We start from the raw sequence: 20,969 nt of genomic DNA on the forward strand, positions 1-20,969 counted from the left end.
CGAACACGAGCGGCGCTGCGAGCGCCGCTTGCGTGACGTCAGGGCACGGACTCGCGCCTGTCGTCGGCTACAGTTCGGGCGCTTTCTGCGGTGTTTTCGTTTGTTCGCCCTCGTTCTCTCTGCTTGTATACTTATGGTGGTCGTCTCAAATATATTTTTACGACGTCTTCCTTTGAGAACATTTATTCAAAGAGCTAATTTCTTAGACAACAATGCAGCTCTCGAAGGCAGCGCTACAGTGCCAGCCGAAGCGACGCAGACCAGCCCGTTGCGGGTTTTTCATACGCGGATAGACAATCGCAAAAGCATAGCCTATAGACCAGAACACGCTAGTCTCGCACCCAGACTAACCGAACGCATACTCTCGCACCCGGGTTGCCCGGTCGACCGGCGCTGTTTTGTACTGGGCTGCCAAAGTGTGTTCGCCGGCGACCAGTAGACATGGCAAGCGCCAGCTCTAGGGCTCCAAAGTGCGGAAATGTGCCCGTTCACACGGATCCAAAGTAGAAGAAGTCATCTGGGCATCACTGCGTCGTGTTTGGATGCCAAAACAACCAGCGGAAAAGGAGCAGGTTGCTTAGCGCTGTTTGCGAAGAGCACAACACACGTAGGGAATCGTGCCGGTGCGGTGTTTTCAGCCTGCGCCGATTTCCATCCGCAACGAAGAATGCCAAGCTGCGCCACCGGTGGATAGCTGCAGTGAATAGGAAGAACTACAAACCCAGTGAAAATGCACGAGTGAGTATTCTATCTGTGTATATTTTGGTGCCACGTTCAACTTTGCGCCCTACAAACGTAATACGCAGGTTTGCTCCGAGCACTTTCTGGGCAACAAGCCTACAGAGCAGAATCCCGCGCCGGTGCTTCGCCTTGGCTATAACAAAAAGGCAAGCCTTTTCGTGTTTTCATTCAGGCAGAGCTCCCGACGGTTAAGCGGAACAGTTGAGTTTGCGGTTAGCGATACTTGCAGCTGGTGCACGGAATGACCATTAAGCGTGAACGACAAGTTGTAGGCCTTGCTGGTGAGCGTTATTGCTAATGAAAGTAAACCGAAGTCTGCTCGTCACGTAGCATGCGTCCACAAAAACGTAAACGACGACTACTCGTCGCTGAAGGTGTTCTTGCAGCGCACCTACCTTTACGAGCTGGTGTTGCAGGGGTCATTCGTAACGAATTCATTTGAGCCTCCTGAGCTCTAAACTGCGTGCGGGCTGTTATGCGGGGCAAAGCGCAAAATATTTCCGTTCATATGGCGAGGAAAATAAGGTGCTTAATTATTCTTGCATTTTGTAAAAAAATTTTGATCGTTCTCACTAGTTTTTTTTTTTACTGTTTTCTTTTCTAAGGGAGCGCCAACAATCCGATGGCCTCGCACAAGCGAAACAGGTCTGGTACCAGGTAGCTGAAGTTGGTGGGGCTAATTTCTTGGAATGCAGGTGCGGTTGTTGTCTTGTACCAAAGGGGTCCTGATGATGCAGCTTTAAGTAGGGATGGTAATTTTACGTGCCCTGTCATGGTTTGTGCAACTGTACAACACCTGCATCTGTCATGCTCGCCCTGTTATACGGGCTTTGACTGCACATGTAGTTGAACATTATAACTACTGTAGTACCTCATTTTCCAATGAGTGCAGGTTTAGCATCATATGCTGCTTGTTCGAGTGCTGTAGGCTTTTGTTCTGAATGTTGTACTCTTAAGTGGTTGCACGATACAATTGGCCTGGTGTATTTTCTATTTCATTTTGAGAGGACTTTATATCTTCGCAAAAGTGATGGCATGGGAAAGAACTACAGCCCTTCTTACTATAACATCTATTTTGTTTTCAGTGTGCAGGTGGTGAAGGGCAGGCGTCTGCTAACCACGCAGTCAAACGACCTCACCAGTTGGTTGCCAAGCGCGGCCAACCCAGTAGAGACCATTACAAACAAGACCAAACTGAAAGTGCAGATGACAGTGTTCTGCGTGCTTTAATAATATATGGCACCAACACAGTGGTGTAAATTCCTTCACAGGTTACGTGCCAAAAAGCTCACAGGTGTTCTAGCATATAGCGCGCGGTTTGTACAAACTTAATAGCGTACCTACCTGATGTATTCGCTTCTGCAGTCTGCACAGCACTCAGTGTGTCCATTGTGGACTTGCACGAGGTCTTGAAGTTTGATTGAATCCAGACAGCGAAAATGACAGGTTAGAAAAAACGTGAAACACGCCTTCCGCCCAGCTAAAAAGCCCAAGTTTCGCTTTCGCGCCGGGTCGCATCTCCCGGTGTGGCAGCCCAGGCCTGCTACTTCGCGGCGCTTGGGATAGATGGCGCGACCGGCGCTCATCAATATGGCGGCGCCCTTTGAATTCACGGTGTTCTGGTGTATAGACCAGAACACGCTAGTCTCGCACCCAGACTAACCGAACGCACACTCTCGCACCCGGGTTGCCCGGTCGACCGGCGCTATTTTGTACTGGGCTGCCAAAGTGTGTTCGCCGGCGACTAGTAGACATGGCAAGCGCCAGTTCTAGGGCTCCAAAGTGCGGAAATGTGCCCGTTCACACGGATACAAAGTAGAAGAAGTCATCTGGGCATCATTGCGTCGTGTTTGGATGCCAAAACAACCAGCGGAAAAGGAGCAGGTCGCTTAGCGCTGTTTGCGAAGAGCACAACACACGTAGGGAATCGTGCCGGTGCGGTGTTTTCAGCCTGCGCCGATTTCCATCCGCAACGAAGAATGCCAAGCTGCGCCACCGGTGGATAGCTGCAGTGAATAGGAAGAACTACCAACCCAGTGAAAATGCACGAGTGAGTATTCGATCTGTGTATATTTTGGTGCCACGTTCAACTTTGCGCCCTACAAACGTAATACGCGGTTTGCTCCGAGCACTTTCTGGGCAACAAGCCTACAGAGCAGAATCCCGGGCCGGTGCTTCGCCTTGGCTATAACAAAAAGGCAAGCCTTTTCGTGTTTTCATTCAGGCAGAGCTCCCGACGGTTAAGCGGAACAGTTGAGTTTGCGGTTAGCGATACTTGCAGCTGGTGCACGGAATGACCATTAAGCGTGAACGACAAGTTGTAGGCCTTGCTGGTGAGCGTTATTGCTGGTGAAAGTAAACCGAAGTCTGCTCGTCACGTAGCATGCGTCCACAAAAACGTAAACGACTACTACTCGTCGCCGAAGGTGTTCTTGCAGCGCACCTACCTTTACGAGCTGGTGTTGCAGGTGTCATTCGTAACGAATTCATTTGAGCCTCCTGAGCTCTAAACTGCGTGCGGGCTGTTATGCGGGGCAAAGCGCAAAATATAGGAAAATAAGGTGCTTAATTATTCTTGTATTTTGTAACAAAATTTTGATCGTTCTCACTAGTTTTTTTTACTGTTTTCTTTTCTAAGGGAGCGCCAACAATCCGATGGCCTCGCACAAGCGAAACAGGTCTGGTACCAGGTAGCTGCAGTTGGTGGGGCTAATTTCTTGGAATGCAGGTGCGGTTGTTGTCTTGTACCAAAGGGGTCCTGATGATGCAGCTTTAAGTAGGGATGGTAATTTTACGTGCCCTGTCATGGTTTGTGCAACTGTACAACACCTGCATCTGTCATGCTCGCCCTGTTATACGGGCTTTGACTGCACATGTAGTTGAACATTATAACTACTGTAGTACCTCATTTTCCAATGAGTGCAGGTTTAGCATCATATGCTGCTTGTTCGAGTGCTGTAGGCTTTTGTTCTGAATGTTGTACTCTTAAGTGGTTGCACGATACAATTGGCCTGGTGTATTTTCTATTTCATTTTGAGAGGACTTTATATCTTCGCAAAAGTGATGGCATGGGAAAGAACTACAGCCCTTCTTACTATAACATCTATTTTGTTTTCAGTGTGCAGGTGGTGAAGGGCAGGTGTCTGCTAACCAGGCAGTCAAACGACCTCGCCAGTTGGTTGCCAAGCGCGGCCAACCCAGTAGAGACCATTACAAACAAGACCAAACTGAAAGTGCAGATGACAGTGTTCTGCGTGCTTTAATAATATATGGCACCAACACAGTGCTGTAAATTCCTTCACAGGTTACGTGCCAAAAAGCTCACAGGTGTTCTAGCATATAGCGCGCGGTTTGTACAAACTTAATAGCGTACCTACCCGATGTATTCGCTTCTGCAGTCTGCACAGCACTCAGTGTGTCCATTGTGGACTTGCACGAGGTCTTGAAGTTTGATTGAATCCAGACAGCGAAAATGACAGGTTAGAAAAAACGTGAAACACGCCTTCCGCCCAGCTAAAAAGCCCAAGTTTCGCTTCCGCGCCGGGTCGCATCTCCCGGCGTGGCAGCCCAGGCCTGCTACTTCGCGGCGCTTGGGATAGATGGCGCGACCGGCGCTCATCAATATGGCGGCGCCCTTTGAATTCACGGTGTTCTGGTGTATAGGAATCCAGTTATGATACCATACCTGCCGCGGTGCAACAAGTATGTCACAAAGCTGGCTATATATGACTTCTACAGCAGTCACGTTGATTTTATTCCGCTAAAACAGGCTTGCTCACGACGAGTAGTTCATGGTATAATATCGAATTTTTGCATTTCCTCACAGAAACGCTCGGCAGTAGCACGGGGACTTAACTAATACTGGAGCTTAGATTCTACACGCCTCACTTGCTTCTTTACCTGCTTGTCAACACTAGGCGGTTCTTCACGTGTTTATTTTTTATAAGCGGCGGAAACTTGAAGTAAAGTTAATGAAGGCTTACAGCTATTTACATAGTACAAATAGGAATGTACCAATATATATTCCCTTTTCCGTGCTACACGTTCAACTCACCTCTTTAGAGCACGTTTGTTAATGATTAATAATGTTTGTTATGTTCCTCTTTTTTTTGTTTATGGTACCTAGTGTATATCATTTATTTATTTCAATGCCGCAGTGTGTTTTGCATTGTTATTGTGGAAATATTTCACTGTTCTTTCATATATTGTATAACTGCAATGTTTTATGGCGACTATATAAATGTAATTTATATGGCGCTTGATGTGTTACCCCATGCAGCCATATTGTACCTAAGGGGGTAAGGTTACCTCAAGCTGCGTCTGTGCGGCTTTTTTCCCTCATCCACCTCCATTTACCACTCCTCTGTACATGTGTGTGTGTAAATGGAAGTTAATAAATCAAATCAAATCAAACTCATTTGAGAAATTTACTGGTGCTTGTTGCTTGAGGAATATACATGACGAATCTGTTTGGCGAACTGACACAGGCTACTCGGCCCAATTTTTTTAGTGAAGCATGCCTGCTGGACCACATAGCTGCAGCTAGAAAGAAGTCGAAGCGTCAATGACTAGTAGTATGGGACATATTCAAGATATCGAAATTCCCCCGGTGGAGGGTCAGAAATCAAGTGAAAGTATATGCAAGGCTTGTGGTGCTTTCTTTATGAATGTTTGCGATTGGATTGGAGCAAACTTAATTTAGCCTGCAAGGTTCTCTTTTATGTACCGATGAAGCGAATTGTTATCCGTTTGTATAATTAAATAACGCTGGATCGAGACATCATGAGACAGAACGTGCTTGAATTTTCCTTTTGTAGGCAATCTAAGCTGCGGTGTAGTAGCTCGAGAATACTTTAGCCATTCCAGTTGGCGCTGTAAAAAAATGCTTTATGATTTTAATTCGAAGTTGTAGTGAACTGATGGGTTTCACGATCATAGCGTGCCTCGCTATTTGGACAGTCGATTGCTACCATTACGTGATCAGGGGTGTGCCATATTGTCGATAAAGGCTACTGAGGGCCACTATGAAACATTTCATCACTTTCAATTGAGTGGCTCTCGATCTTAACAATGAAACTTTTCTCTCAGGTGATTGCTACTATGGTGTTTGTGAATTAACTATGTAAATACTCTACATGACGCGCCGTCGTGTTAGCAGCCATGAGCAATTTGTTTTTTGGAGGCCTGTTTCAGGGGGGGATGAAAGTAGCAGCAAACTTTTTCATAAGAAATACGCGCCTAACTATTTTTTTACGCATTAATGAATGGGCATATTTGAATAGAACAACACACCAGAGTAATAGGAATCATGATGACAGCTTCGCTGGGCAGTGTCTTTCTAACATCGGATAACATGTTGACGCCAATTACCAAATTTTTCTTCCACGTAAAATGCAATGCCTCTCATAGCTAAATACTAAAGGAATGTTAAGTGTTTAGCGAAGCATCACACACAACTTCGCGCGTTGAATTTGCAGATATTCTTTTTTTTGTCAAAATTTACCGATAGACACGGCGCATATATGCATTGCAAAACCTAGTAGACCCCTTTAATGCTGCTTAGCTTGCGATATCCAAGCCGCAAAGTTTCTCGACTCACACGCTTTTGAAGAAGAAACTGTGGTTAAGGTATGGCAGCTGAAAGAAGCCGACGTATTCTTCAATACGTACGGCTCGAGCCACCCATACCCCAAGCATACACGAAGGGAACGAGCGTGAGGGGCAACCGAGCGAGCCAGAGCGAGCGGCGTCCTGGCCGTGACGTCACTCGCGAGAGGGCGCCACTCCTAATTCTCGCCGCTAATAGCTGCGCACAATCTTTGGAAGCGACCTTTTTTTGTTGTTGTTGTCGCCAGACGAAAATCGCTGTGTTACTTTTTTTTTTTACAGAGAAGATATGTTTATACTAAGGGTATGGTGGCTAGCATACACTCTTAAGCATAATTACACCCTTTTGCCATACAACGATAATTGTCATCTGCTTGCCCACATTTCCTTTCTTTAACGCGGCAAGCCTGGTACTTTTCAGTAACGAACGGCATGCGCGTTATCAGAATGACATAGCATTCCCGACAGGAAAGTAACAGGCAATGCTATCATGCTGATAACGCGCGTGCCGTTCGTTACCGGGCTCGCAGCGTTAAATAAAAAAACGCATCAAGGCAGATGACGATTATCGTTGTGTGGCAGAAGGGGCACTCGAAAGGGTGTAAACTGTTCTTTGAGTGAATAATCGTCACTCTTACTCTAAAAATATTAAGTGCAATATTATGGCCTTATAAATAATATGTACGAACAATTTACTGGATGTACATGTTAATGAAACAGGTCTATAGTTACGTCGAGTTTAGAGCCGGATTTGTGCAGAGGTATTACTTTGGCCCTTCGCCAGTCATCAGGTATCACTGAAGTTTCCAAAGATCGCCTGTAAATTACGTGTAAGTATTTTGACGTCCAAACTGCATGTTTTTGCAAAAATGCATTTGATATAAGATCACGGCCACAGGGTTTCTTTACATCCAGATTTTGTAAGAGTCGAAAAATTCCTTGTTGGTCGATATCTATTTCAGGCATTGGATTCTCGAACTGATACTGTGGAGAGGGACAGTTAAAGGTAGTTCTGTTAAATACAGATTGAAAAAATTCATAAAATTTGCTTGCTATGACGTCAGGCTGAAGAACTGTCCCGTTCGAAACAGTAATCTGCGATACGGTGTGCCGCTCCCTCGATAGGTAGCGCCAGAATTTTTGTGGTTTATTCGTCAGGTAAGAAGGCAGAGTAACAGTGAAAAAATGCTCCTTGGCCATATGGATCTTATATTGTAATAAGCGTACGAGATCTTGAAGGTCACGTGTGGTTTTCTTTCTGCGCTTCCTTTTAATTTTTCGTTTTAAATGTATTATTTCACGCGATACGCAAGGATGTTCTCTGTTCACTCGTTTATTTCTGGAGGGAATGTAGTTTTCTTCACAAAAGTGCACAATACGCTTAAAACGTAACCATAATTAATTTACATCATGAAGTAATGAAAACTGCAGAAAGCAGGCGTTTAAATATTCTGAGATAGCATTGTCATCCGCTCTTGAGTAATCCCTGATAACAGCAATCGATGGCTTAACGCGTTCACGGTTTCCTAAAATTGGACAGGAGAATACAATCATTTTATGGTCCGAAATGCTATTTTCAACGTTTAATGTGTTATTTTGAAATAGACTGCTTACGAACATCAGATCAAGCACAGAACATGACCGACCAGCTATTCTAGTCGGTTCGGAAACTAGCTGGTCTAGAGAAAAGGTAATGATATGAACAATAGAGATTCAGCACTTTTTGCGTCACAGCTGTTGTGCGAAAGATTAGACCAATTGATTCCTGGTAAATTGAAATCACCTGTGATGATAATATTGGAACGTGAATTAGTGTGTTGTGCAATGTAAGTGTGCATAACGTCTAGGTATACAGGGGGCGCATTCGGAGGTCGATATAGGCCACCCAGAAATATGCTTTTTCCATTAAATGTAAGTTTACACCATACGCTTTCATGGTCAGGTATGCTTTTTAAAACTGTGAATTTTATGTTAGATTTAATTGCGACAGCAACACCCCCCCCCCCCCCCCCCGCGATTCTCTGTTTTTCCATATGAGCCGATAAGGTGGAAACACTTCGGAATCCTGGACGCTTTCGTGAAGCCAGGTTTCCATGATGACTATAACGTGTGGTTGATGGGCTGCAACTATGCTTTCAAGTAGGCTGAACTTATTGACTACACTGCGCGCATTTTGTCACGTGCAATCGCGAGCTGCTGAGCCAGCGTGTGCAGAAGTTATCGGTTTACATAGTTCACTTCTTCTGTCCTCACACTCATTCCATGTGAAGGTTTTGCCATTTATTTCTAGTTTATCAAATGCCAGAGATACCTTTGCCCCTTTCGCCTTGTCACTTACTGCAGAACGCCATAATTTAGCAAGTGTGTCGCGTACTTTCTTTGAGAAATCTTCGGATATTGAAATCTGGGTGTTTTTCAGCTTGAAGCAGCTTGATAATATTTTGTTTTTCTCAGCGAAGTTGAATAGCCTGATAATAACGGGGCGTGTCCTTTGGCTTTGCTTTGTACCGATTCTGTGAACTCGTTCTATTGAGTTAACTTCTATTCCTAGGATCTTCCTAAATATACCATCTCGCACTTCTTCTTCAAGTGTTTTAACATCTTCAGCAGAGCTCTCTCTTAATCCATAAATTACTAGGTTATTCCGCCTACTTCTATTTTCTAGATCATCGACCTTCGATGCCAGAAATTCTACTTGCGTCATGGTAGATTTACAAGATTCCTCGCAGTGTACTATCTTGTCTTCGCATTCTTTCCATAATCCCCTTTCATTCTCAATAACTGTCATTCTTTCTTGCAAATCTGCAACTATTGTCTCCACATGCTTGATATTTAAAGACAGTTGTTTCAGTATTTTGTTCGTTTCCTTTTGTTCTCTTAGAATGCGTTTCATTCGTTCCCGTTGCGAACATTCATCTGAATCAGAGTCAGGGCCTGGATTTTGTTCAACGTCTCCGAATATTAGTAACATTAAGTGGACAACATTAAAACAATCCCGCAAAATAGCAACACAGCATTGTGGACTTGAGAGCACCGTTAACGTTATGTCATCGTCTTTAGTTGAAGAGACTAAATGCTGGTCACTAACTTGTGCGATCAGAAAAAATTTGATCAGCATCCGTACTCGTTCAGTGCTTCCAAGTCCACTGAAGGTAACGTCGAAAAGGCTGCTGCTTTTATCCGGGTGCCATGGTGTCTCCGTCGACGTCACCGTGCTGGTCAGGTGGTCCCAGTGCAGTGCACGTGGTACAGCTTCCTGCGACTTGTTTCGTCCGATGAAGCCAGCAGGGCAACCAGCCAGAGGTACCAGTAGATAAGCCTGATGCAGTGCATGCTCAGACCCTGCGTCGACGAATCTGGTCCTCGACAGCACAATCTCTGCGATCAGAAAAAATTTGATCAGCATCCGCGCTCGTTTGGTGCTTCCAAGTCCACTATGATATATGCAACTGAGCCTGTGTTAAATAATAATATGCAAGATAACAGATCATAATTGTATACTGGGAGTCATTTGACACAACTGTATTACAACTAGTTTCCATGTAATAACATGAAAATTTCTATATGTATTTGCGCTTAAAAACTCTTATATCCACACTTTATCCGTAATTGTATTCCTACACCAGCCGCTTCCGTGCCTGTCTGGGAGACCGGAACTTTGTCAAGCCGAAGAGAATTCGGTTTTATCCCAGCTCTCCCTTTTTCACCTTGTATCCAGTGGTGAAAATAAAAATGATGATGATGATGATGATGTAGCAGAATATGTTCACAGAAGTGAAATGCCACTGTACTGAATTTTGTTAAACTGAAAGGCATTTGCATTGGGTTGAATGGCGTTTCGATGGGGGATATAAAAAACTTCGTACAGCTGACTAATTTGTTCAAGTGACGTTCAAGTGGTAGTTTACTGTATATTGGTTTTCTTGGATAAAAAATTTAGTTGGAAACAGTGCCTTGTATGTCCTCATTTTTTCTTAAACATTGCTCGATGAACAAGAGGTGCAAAAAGAGACCTTTCTATTTTGTCTCTTCCGACCTAACTGGCATTAGGCGAATACCTCTTGCGTGCGGGAGAAAGTGGGGGGGGGGGCGGTATATTGGAAAAAGTTTGGCAGTGTCTGGCTCCTCCTGGGGTGGTGTTAGAGGTGTGTATGAACCACTGCTTAGATAAATCGAACTCAGTACCTTTTTCTCAGTACAAGCATTCGTGAATGTTAACTTGTTATTCCAGTAGTTTAAAACTGCCTGCATAGGCCCTATATCACAATATGTCCCACGCCTCCTATTTTTTTTTATTTAAAAGGACTTGAAAGCATTCGAACTTCAATGTTAATGAAAAGAATGTTACAACTTTCAATAGCAAGGGATTGCTGTTATCAAGACTCCACAAAATGATGCAAAAAGAGCTGTTCTGCCATGAACAATTTTCAATATTGTAATTCTGAGAAGCGGTTATTAAGTTTTGAGGAGAAAGTTTGTTGAATGTATGTTTCAGCTTGTAAACCGCGCACAAACTATTTGAGGGCGGTAAGAAGATTTTTTATTGTTTAATATCAAGAGTTGACGAACAGCCACAGTTCAGCAATGTCATGTGTTTTCTCATTTTGAAGAGCAAAAATTATTTCAACATATCTGAGCTATCAACCCTACAATAGTCATGACATTAGCCATTAATCAAGTGGGGGACCAAGATTACAATTTTTATCCTGTTGGTCTAATAGGGCGATGGTTCATCTCAATATCCCCACTCACCAGAGGCTTACAGGATTGGAACACCACCTCGGCAACAAGTAGGAATAAAATTAAGGCACCGACTATGTGGGCAATGAAGCTATGAAGCAATGAAGGGATGGTCAGAACATATGCAGTAAGCATTATCATGGTACCACACCTATTGGTGCTGCTGCTGTCTTGCCCGCTGAAGAGGGGCAATCCAGTGGTGATAGTTTTGTAGACAGTGCCATCGACATCATGATGATTTAAAAGTCTGAAGTGGTATCATTATGTACATTATTCACATAGCCCAGTGGGTCACTGGACAAACTATGACTGTTTCCCAAACAGAAGATAAATCAGTCCATGCTTGCATGGAGGAAAAATTGCACAAGCTTAGCAAGAGTCAATGACACGAATGCAGGGAAGTGAAACACTGTGGCAACAACAAGGCAAAGAAAAAGAACTGCACGAAGCACAGAGATCTAAGCATCGTGCCAGTGCTGCTAGAGGATTGCTCACTCAATATGAAAGTTCAGTTCCAATCATGCATACTACCTCTTGGTTTAGCTTAAGGATTGCTTACCTCAACAAAATAATGCCTCTTGTCACTCTCAGTTGTCCCCATGAGTTTAAAGCAGTCTTTCACAACCTAGGCTGAGAACACTCCCAGGAAATGTTGTATCCTGTACACAAGCCATGCAAGTTCCTGTAATATTTGAAGGATCCACATCTCACAGTATAACACAAGGTTGTGAAGAAGACAAAGGCATATTGAAATGAGCATGACAGCTCACTGCCTACTGGCAAAGGCTTTGCAAAATGTTTACAGCAATAATGCATTGTGGTGCCTCAGAACCACTGGGATTAGCAAGATTCCACTGTAACTGGAATGAGAAAATACTGCGTTCTAATTGACTTACAGTGCAGTGTTAAGCACGACAGCAGCACTGCATTAAAGCATCAATGTTCTAATCGATTTTCCTCAAACATGTTATGGTACGACTTTTAGTGACTAAGCAGCATTTGTACAAAGGCACCAAGCTGGTTTGCTTCAAGAAGTGTCTTCTGATCTATACTTTGAGAAAAAATGTTGCACTTATTGCTGGTTCTTTGGCATGCAAGTCTTAAAAAAAATGGGATTAGCATGCATCTTACTCAGTAACAGAAACTTAGCAAGTGGACCTACTTGGCTTGGACCTTCAGGGTGACAGATAGATGGGCATTGACATGCACAGTCAAAGACATAAGAAAGTGCCTGGGACCTCCAAAATCGTTCGTAATACCGGTCACATCGTTGTGAAGATTGTACACCACACCGCCGCCAACAATTGAGCTGGCTGGACATGTTAAAGTAGAGAGAACCCTTATTCTATGAATTAAGGGACACTTAGTGAAATAGGTCACTAGTATTTTTGTTTATAGTTTGTGTGGCTGAATGTGCGACTAACATGTCACTAACCTTGCTCAAGTTTAATGTTATTGACGCATGCACAGCAGGAGTTGAATGACGATGACTCGCCTTCCCTTTCTTCTTTTACTCTCTTTATGCCCATTGCGAATTGTATATATTTGTGCACGCTTCAATAAAGGTGTTGTCGGCAGTCAGTGCTCGTTCTGTGTCCTTCCTTGTCCGTGTTTTTTGGTGCTGTTTTAAATATGAAACATCTTTAGTGGCTTTCTTGATGACCGACGCCGGAGTTCTACGGCAGACATCCGTTATCCTTGCCTTGAACTAATCTGACTCTGTCTCAATTATGTAAGCAAGATCATTCACATAAATAACCCCAAAGAAAGAAATCGAGTGGAGAGAGGTCACATGACCTAGCGGGCCAATTCACAGGCCTGTGCCTTCCAATCTATTGCGCATTGAAAGTCGCATCCAGCCAGTTTTGTGCTTGGCTGCTGCTGTGTGCGGGTGCCCTATCTTGCTGATACCACAGAAGCGGAAGAGGTGACAGCGGGACTTCACAGAGAAACTCATCCACCACTCTTTCAAGGATTTTGTTGATGTAACACTGTCCAGTGAGTATGTGATCGAAGAAGGTGGGACCGATTATAGCACCAGCATAAATTCTGAATCACAATTTGGGTAACTACTGGTACTGGTGCCTATTGCACTTCACACAGCGTGGATTGGAGTCCCTCCACTAGTGCGCATTATGCAAATGTACCTAGGCGTTTCGGCGAAAACTGGCTTCATCTGTGCACATGATGTTGCTCAAAAAGTATGATGACTCATGGGCTTTTGCGAGAAATTTAAACGATTCTACGGGTCCCTATCTTCCAAGCATTGTTGCTGGTTAAGGTGGGACGGGTGAAAGGCTGTCATTTAGAATTCTCCAAACTGACTTGGAAATTGGTACCTGGGCGGCCACGTTCTGCATGCTAGCATGAGGATTTGAGGCCATAAATGCTAGAACATCCCTGCGTAGGCTAGGACTCAAACATGGAGTCCTCCGCTGGTTTGTTGAAGCTGCCGGTTTGTCTCAGGTTTTCACAATTTCTGATGATAGTCGATGTATTTGGTCTACCGCCACACTTCCATTAGTGATATACATATTTGTAGTCTTCCTCTTGTTGCCATTTGCAGATGCCAAGGCGAGGATCATGCTTACCAGGTGCTCATTAGAGAAACACATGGCAAATGGGATGGAACAAAACGTACCTTTAAATCTTTGCACTGACGTCAATTCACTTTTGTGGTGACAGGTTCTGTAGCAAAAAAAAAAAAAAAAACATTCGTGCACTTTATCTACGCTAAAACAACAGCTATCACAACTATTTTCCAGGTAACACCAAACGAGACGTGTTACTTCGGCAGGGATGCGGCAGATAAGGCATTAGGTCGATCACAATGTTTTTCTTTATTTCCTTTATTTCGTCCTGGATTACTCAGAGGGAGCATGTTCGAGGGCGCTGCTTTATGATGCGAGTGGGAGCACAGTCACGTAGTATTCTCCATATTTCACAGGGTTTATTTATCTATCATAAAAAATTAGTACACAATTAGTACGTCGCTGAAAATATCGCAGTTAGGTGTCCCTTGGCTGTGCCTTTAGATGCCTCATTTATCATTTGATAATTAGGATAGTACATGTCGGCTTAGATAACTAATTAAATGACCAAATTAAATCTGGAACGAAAAAATTACTGGCAGCTACTGCAATGTACTGCAAACAATATGCGCTAGGTTTTCTTCGAGTAACGCATTGCTCTCTTTTTAAATCTTGGTGCATTATAATTAATTGGGACACTCTGTATATATTTACGTTTGCATGTAAGTGACAATGTTCCCATACGTAATAAATGTTGTAAGTTATTAGAAATGTTCTTTTTTTCATGAGTCATTGACATTGCTTACTGTAAAGAGAAGCAACACCGAGACACACAACATTCACATGCATTTCATACGCCGTGGATAAAAGAGTCTGCTGACGGGGTCAGTGAAGTTTATAGGTTTCATTAATGATCAAAAAAGCACGCAAAACAATTTGAAGCGTCGTGAGCTTACAACAACATATTCATTCTCTAGACATAGGCTATCCATACCGTTAGAAATAATTCTTAATTGGCTGCCTCCATCTCTTTCAAAAATATTATAAACTTTGTCCTGTGTGTATATTTAAATATATTGCATATGTGCATGGTGTTTACAGTGGAACTTTAAAATAATGTTGAAGTGAGAAAGTATGGATAAGGCAGCCACCGCGAGTGCTTCTGATGGGCGTGTCCCCCTATTGTCAGGATTTGAAGAAATAAAGTGACCCGCCGTGGTTGCTTTGTGGCTATGGTGTTGGGCTGCTAAGCTCGAGATTGCCACATCTAATCCCGGCCACGACGGCCGCATTTCGATGGGGGCGAAATGTGAAAACACCAATGTACTTAGATTTAGGTACATGTTGAAGAGCCCCCCGTGGTCCAAGTTTCCGGAGTCCCCCACTATGGGGTGCCTCACAATGAGATCGTGGTTTCGACACATAAAACCGCATAATTTAATATTCTTTTTTGCAGAAATAATCGAAAATATTAATTAAAAGCCGTTCAAGTCCGCGCCAACAAGGATGCAGTAAGCTATTAGCCTCAGTAAAATTTCAAGGGAAAAAGTCGAGGAAAGTGAAAAGAAACCTCAAATGATGTGGGTGACAAAGCACTGGTATTGGCACTTTAGGTGTGTGTGGGGGGGGGGAAGGGGGAGGGAGGCTTCGGCTTCGCCTAGGCAAGGTTCTGACTGGTGTTGTATAAGTCGCAGGTCGCTTTTTAAGTCGCGACGATAGATTGGATTATTTACAAGCACTGCTCCAGGAGGGCACATGCAACCAAAGGCCTCAGGAGAGGACCTGAGAGCACCCAAGGGGTAGTGGGGAGATCAAAGCTGGAAGCAGGATGGTCCGTAGATTGGAGTGGCGGAGGCCTAAGCGTGCTGGACTTAAAATAAATATTATTACGTCCAGCCGCCAAATTGTGACACCAAGACTTCTGCAATAGCAGTCAGAAGTTTGCCGTTTAACATACTAAGGCAGCAGCGGAAGCGGACGAAGACACAGAAACGTGAAAAAAAAGACCGCACGCTACAAGTTAGTAGTATTTTAAAGTTTAAAAAAGTTTAAAGATATTATATATTTTGCTATATATGTAATATATGCTATATCTATCAAGTGACTAGTGCCATGCTCTAATCTTCAAAGGTCGCAATGCTTTCGCAATGAAATTGTTGACAGTGTGCGCTGTGTGTGTATCTTGTGTTCTGGCTCACTGCTGATCGCGATCACGCCCGATCCTGATCGAATTTCGCGGTCGTGATTGCCTCCTTTGGACAAAATGAGCGAGAGACCCAATCACAGTCGAGAATTTCGATCCGGATCGGTGCCGATCGCGATCAGAAGTATACGTGTGACACTGGTAGTGACAGGGCAACGCCATATCATACTCGCCTTCACGGGAGACCACTGACGAAACGACAACAATCGTTCGCGCCAGTGCACTGTGCCAGCAACACCCAAGGAGACGCACGAGGAAAACTTGTACACGACGCACGGATCGCCAGCCGACACATGGCAAAATGCCGCCACGCCAGGCACGCCTAGGGACAGAACGAGCAAAGAAACTGCTCCTCCGTGGTACCTAGGCAAAGGGAGAAATTTCAGGCGCAAACGCCCCCAGATTTTCTCTCTCGCACCCGCTGAAACGACTAGCCAATCCCGTGAACTGGCGTTTCCTCTAATGACCGTCTCGTGAGCTTCTCCGCAGTGGATCACGTGGCGTGATGTCACATCTTCACACGTGCGCGCCGGCGACTGAACGTTAAACGCGCTCCGAGATTGACCTTGGGAGTTGTACCTCGAGTAGTAGAGCTCTTGCTCTAAAACGCCTGTGTGGTTAGGCTCCTCTTCTGCTAGAAGTCAACTTCACCCTGTCACTCTCTGGATGTTCTTATGTATGTCCTCCCCAAGGTTAACGCTGTCAATTGTGCGACACAATGCATTTTGTACAGATTTGACACTCCGTCAATATTATGTTGCAAGTAATCAGCAAACCCTTCATAGGCACTGACTGACAGCATCAGTCAGGCCACTGCCATGTGTGGCTGCGTCAAAGCTTGAGAGAGAGAGTGAAACTGTAATGTGACAAAGGTGGAGAACTTGGCCTGAATGGCGGGGCTACCAAAGCTCAATGTGGGACACTGCTTATAAATATTGCGAATTGCTCTTAACTAGCAAAAACCATAGATTTTGTTGATGACAGAAAATGTTCGCTTATCTATACGTGTCCTGTAAAGTGCATATATATTCACATATATCTTATTGTAGCATATTCTCTTGGTTTTATACATGCCCTTGCTGACAACTTTGCGTACATATAAATATGTTCTCATTAAACTTTGTAGTTGACAGGTATCACAATTATTTGTGCAGCCTTGTCTGTAGTGCCTTGTTTGCACTGTTAATATGAAAGCAAAGTGACTGGCTCATTTAATTATTTTACCCATCAAATATTACTAAATGTTCAGGGCACTGATCATGAGAGTACTATATTCTCTATTAATTTAAACAGATTTCTAGCCCTGCAGTTGCAATCGCCTACAGTAGGCATAAAACAGGAGAAATTACGTCGTTACATAGCGCAGCATGCTATCGTATAGGGTATCGGAGCTTACAGGATAGACTGCGACCATTCCCACTCTTTGAAGAGTCCGAGGAATGTGAACTACACATTCATTCCTAATGCTACCTTTATGCCGTTAACCAGCAAGCCTTCATAATGTGCAATGTAATGACAGTGATTCACTGGCTTTATTGATACTCGCATATGGACATTGTTGTTTTATAGTAATGGTGATAACATGTCCATTATTCAAAAAATATTCTATATTTGATTCGATTTGACTCTTGCAGGACTTAAACAAGATGAATTGCACCGTCTTCTACATGCAATTAAATATAAAGCAGGTCATACATGCACCCGAAAAGCACCGTAAAGTAGATACGTCCACATATTGTATTAAATTTGGGAATGCATTATTCAAAGGTGTTGAATATTAATTTCTGCTGGTATAAACGGGCTAACACTTATTGGAGTTGACAGGGAAGAAGACAGAGGCAAGTGGAGACTCTTCCGAGTGATTCTGCTGCAGGGGAGCCGTGGTTTCTGCAGAGAGGCTCCAGTCACTGAAAAAAATGTGTGAATTGCATGGTAGCTAAATTCTGCTCAATATCCAGACAGTCAATGAGGATAGCTGGCCTTTAGGTAGCTTATAAATTTGTTTTCTCAACTTAAGCAAAGCAATTTATTACTTCACACAGTCTGACCAAGTTTGCATTCCTTGACAATGTGCCCTGTGGTAGTACATTACACATTGCTCTTTCAGCAAACACAACACTCTATATGCATTGTGGGGAAGCGCGACTCTCGCGCGTCCCCTGATGTTTTTCCCGCATAGCGCGTCTCCTGTAATCCCGTTTCGTCGCGTGGCCTGCGTGACGTCCGCGGCGGTCGATGTGGTTGAAGCGCAGTCCGAGAGATTGCGCGTGTTGCGCTGGCAGGGTTGCCGTTGGTGGCTACTTTGCGCCAAATTGGCTACTTTTCGACCCCGTCTGGCGATGAAAATTTCACGTTGGCTCCTTGGCTACTTTCTGGCTACTTTGAACTTCTATTTTGGCGCATTCACTAGCCATTTTTTTTTTTTGCAATTGCATATACAATAGCAAGCAAGAACAAAGAAGAACAATTATTTTTAAAGCTTTGCTCTCCTCATGGCTGTTCCGGTCGCCATAGCGCGCGCGTCCTGCCGGCGGTGCGCACGTAGAGACCAACTAGCAGACGCGGGTGCGCAGACGCACGGACTCCGGGTGATGGGCGCACGTCGAAGCAAAGCCCGTGAGGACGTTGCGCGCCATCTGGAGAAAATAACGCTAATTCTAGCGCACGGCGAAGCAAAGGCCGCAAGGACGCTGCGCTCCATCTGGAGAAAATAACACTAATCTAGAGTACTTTCTCCGTTAGGGTCATGCATCCGAAAGCATGCGTTTAGGTGCAGCCGTGTGCACTGCATGACACCAGAGAGGAACGAGCAGTACAGGTGAAATAACACTTGTGTACCCCAAGGCGACAAAGCTTCTGTTTTTGTGCCTTCGGCTTGCCGACACCAGCGTCTACCATGGGAAAAGACGCAAGAGCAAAGCGCACGTTTCGAGAAGAATGGAGAAAGGACAAGAAACTGAGCGGTAAGCAAAACGGAAACTATTCTTTAGGCGTTTAGTCGCATGCCGCTTAGTATCTAATATGCATATTACCATGCGTTACAGGATGGATTTCGTCACGTGACGGCGGAACGACTGCTCACTGCAAGTACTGCAATTGCAACATTCGACCCCACTACAGTGATCTGTTGAAGCACGCAGAAACCAAAAAGCACCGCGAGTGCGCAGTAATCCCAAGTTCGCAACAAAAACTGCCGCAGCTTCTAGCGTCTTCGAGTCGAACGTACTATGAAAAGGCTCGCCGAGAGTTAAGGATCGCCTTGTACACTGCAGTGCACACTTCCATAAATGCTGTCGACGAACTTGGTGAGATTCTGCATTCCGAATTCAATGATTTTGATCTGCACAGAACGAAGTGCACGGCTATAATTACGAGTGTTCTCTTCCCGTACTTCACGGAAAACATGGACAAACAACTGAACGGCTCCAGCTATTCTCTAATGGTGGATGAATCAACCGATGTATCCACGACAAAGCAACTTTGCATGGTTGTGCGGTTTCCGAGTTTAGAAGAAAACAGGATTGCAACCACCCTTCTTGATCTCGTAGAGCTGTCTGATGGAACGGCAGAAACGCTTCACGACACGGTATTGAAGACGTTGGACAAGCACGGCCTATCGATCAAGAACTGTCTCGGACCAGACTGCACCGATGGTGCAAATGCCATGTGCGGCAAACACAATTCTTTGTTCAGTCGTCTTAGTGAGGACAACAAAGACTTGATTCTGATCAAATGCTCTTGCCACAGCCTGGACCTTGTGGCATCCAAGTCGATGGAGGCGATTCCTTCTGCGGTTGAGCACTTAGTGCGAGAAACCTACAACTACTTTGCACACAGCAGCTGCCGGCAAGATGCTTATAAGAGACTGTATGCCAGTATGACAGTGGAAGATGAAAGTGCAAATCCACCGCCCAAGATTCTGTCGCTTTCGCAGACGAGATGGCTTGCTATTGCAGACTCTATAGAAAGAATTTTGGCGCAGTACCAGTCTCTCGAAGAGTTTTTTGAGAAAGCAGAAGATCGCAGCTACAACGTGCGCATTTTACGAGAGATGTATCGAGACAGAAAAAATTATGTTTACCTCGTGTTTCTTGCCTCAGTTCTCCGTAACGTTGGCGAGTGAACAAAATGTTCCAAACAAACACAACTGACCCACTGGTTGTCTTCCAAGAGCTAGAAAATTTGTATTTGGAAATTCTTAGGCGGATTTTGAATCCATCAGTTTTGAGGCACAACACAACGGCAAGTCTGCTGTCGCTAGACCTGGCAAAAATGAAGTCGATTTTCCTGCAACCAGAGGTAGTGGACCTAGGTGACGTCTTCAGAGAGAAGATTTCACTAGTCCCTATTGAAGACCAACGGGCCGTGAGGGAGCGCTGTTTCCAATTCTTGAGGCAAATGGCGATGGAACTGCAGCAGCGACTTCCAAATGCCTCCTCTGCACTTCGAAGACTGTGTGCCACAGTGGCGTAGCTAGGTTGTCTGGCACCCGGGGCCCTTAGCTCTTCTGTCACCCCCCCCCCCCCTCCCGGGTGTAGTCAATTTTCGGGTGTCTTCAGACGTATATGACACCCCCCCCCCCCCTGCTGGCCCCGTGCACCCGGGGCCCACGGCCCCCCGGCCCCCCCTGTTGCTACGCCAGTGGTGTGCCATAAATCCCGATGGCATAGAAAGTGCTAAGAGCCGTGAATGCATAATGAAGCTACCGCTGCATTTTTTGGATGTTCCTCAATCGAAATGGAGTCTGAAATACGCCAGCTGCAGAGTGTTAGCGGTGCACTTGATCGCGCATCATGTTTGACTTTCTGGCACGCAGCGGCATCGTACAAGGACCCTTGCGGCGAATGCCCTTTTCAACACCTGGCGCAAGGAGCACTGAAAATTTTGACCCTTCCAATTTCTAACGCTGATGCAGAGCGCGTTTTCTCTTGCGTGAACTTGACGAAAACAGAGATCCGTAACAAAATGAAGCTGGACTTGCTCATGGCGATTCTGCGAATCAAAATTGGGCTACGACTTCAAGAAAAAACAGCATCATCGTTTGACGTTCCTGCTGAGTTGTTGAATAGAATGTGCCAAAATTGCTCCGGCATGAACACTATCTACTCTAGATAAACTACGTGGACTGAACTTTTATTTATTTGCAA

General features: G+C 44.7%; 1 protein-coding gene and 2 long non-coding RNA genes across 4 annotated transcripts; 2 read left to right on the plus strand and 1 right to left on the minus strand.

Annotated features, from left to right (window-relative positions):
* The first annotated feature begins 185 nt into the window (after window positions 1-185).
* LOC139057389 (uncharacterized) lies at window positions 186-8,331 on the plus strand. The gene is made up of 4 exons (XR_011512733.1): window positions 186-738; window positions 807-887; window positions 1,827-2,791; window positions 3,860-8,331. It is a non-coding gene; the product is annotated as an uncharacterized lncRNA (long non-coding RNA).
* Window positions 8,332-8,373: 42 nt separating this feature from the next.
* Window positions 8,374-16,247, minus strand: LOC139057390 (uncharacterized). Of its 2 annotated transcripts, none has more exons than XR_011512735.1 (5): window positions 15,996-16,247; window positions 13,730-13,776; window positions 11,648-11,747; window positions 11,240-11,335; window positions 8,374-9,726 (listed from the first exon to the last, which is right to left on the minus strand). It is a non-coding gene; the product is annotated as an uncharacterized lncRNA (long non-coding RNA). The 2 variants fall into 2 exon arrangements; XR_011512734.1 differs by having other exon boundaries at window positions 11,648-11,770.
* Window positions 16,248-18,658: 2,411 nt separating this feature from the next.
* Window positions 18,659-20,326, plus strand: LOC139057850 (zinc finger protein 862-like). The gene is made up of 2 exons (XM_070536607.1): window positions 18,659-18,785; window positions 18,867-20,326. Exons 1-2 carry the CDS (start codon window positions 18,719-18,721, stop codon window positions 19,943-19,945), a joined length of 1,146 nt encoding a protein of 381 aa, XP_070392708.1. The 5' UTR covers window positions 18,659-18,718; the 3' UTR covers window positions 19,946-20,326.
* The last annotated feature ends 643 nt before the right edge of the window (window positions 20,327-20,969 follow it).

Source organism: Dermacentor albipictus, chromosome 3 (genome assembly GCF_038994185.2).
Source record: "Dermacentor albipictus isolate Rhodes 1998 colony chromosome 3, USDA_Dalb.pri_finalv2, whole genome shotgun sequence".
Lineage (NCBI taxonomy): Eukaryota > Metazoa > Arthropoda > Arachnida > Ixodida > Ixodidae > Dermacentor > Dermacentor albipictus.

What these genes read in the sequence shown, in the direction of transcription:
- LOC139057850 (XM_070536607.1), top strand. Translation starts at nt 18,719, where the DNA reads ATGGGAAAAGACGCAAGAGCAAAGCGCACGTTTCGAGAAGAATGGAGA. An exon ending in AAAGGACAAGAAACTGAGCG is followed by an intron (nt 18,786 to 18,866) that starts GTAAGCAAAACG and finishes CATGCGTTACAG; the next exon opens with GATGGATTTCGTCACGTGAC.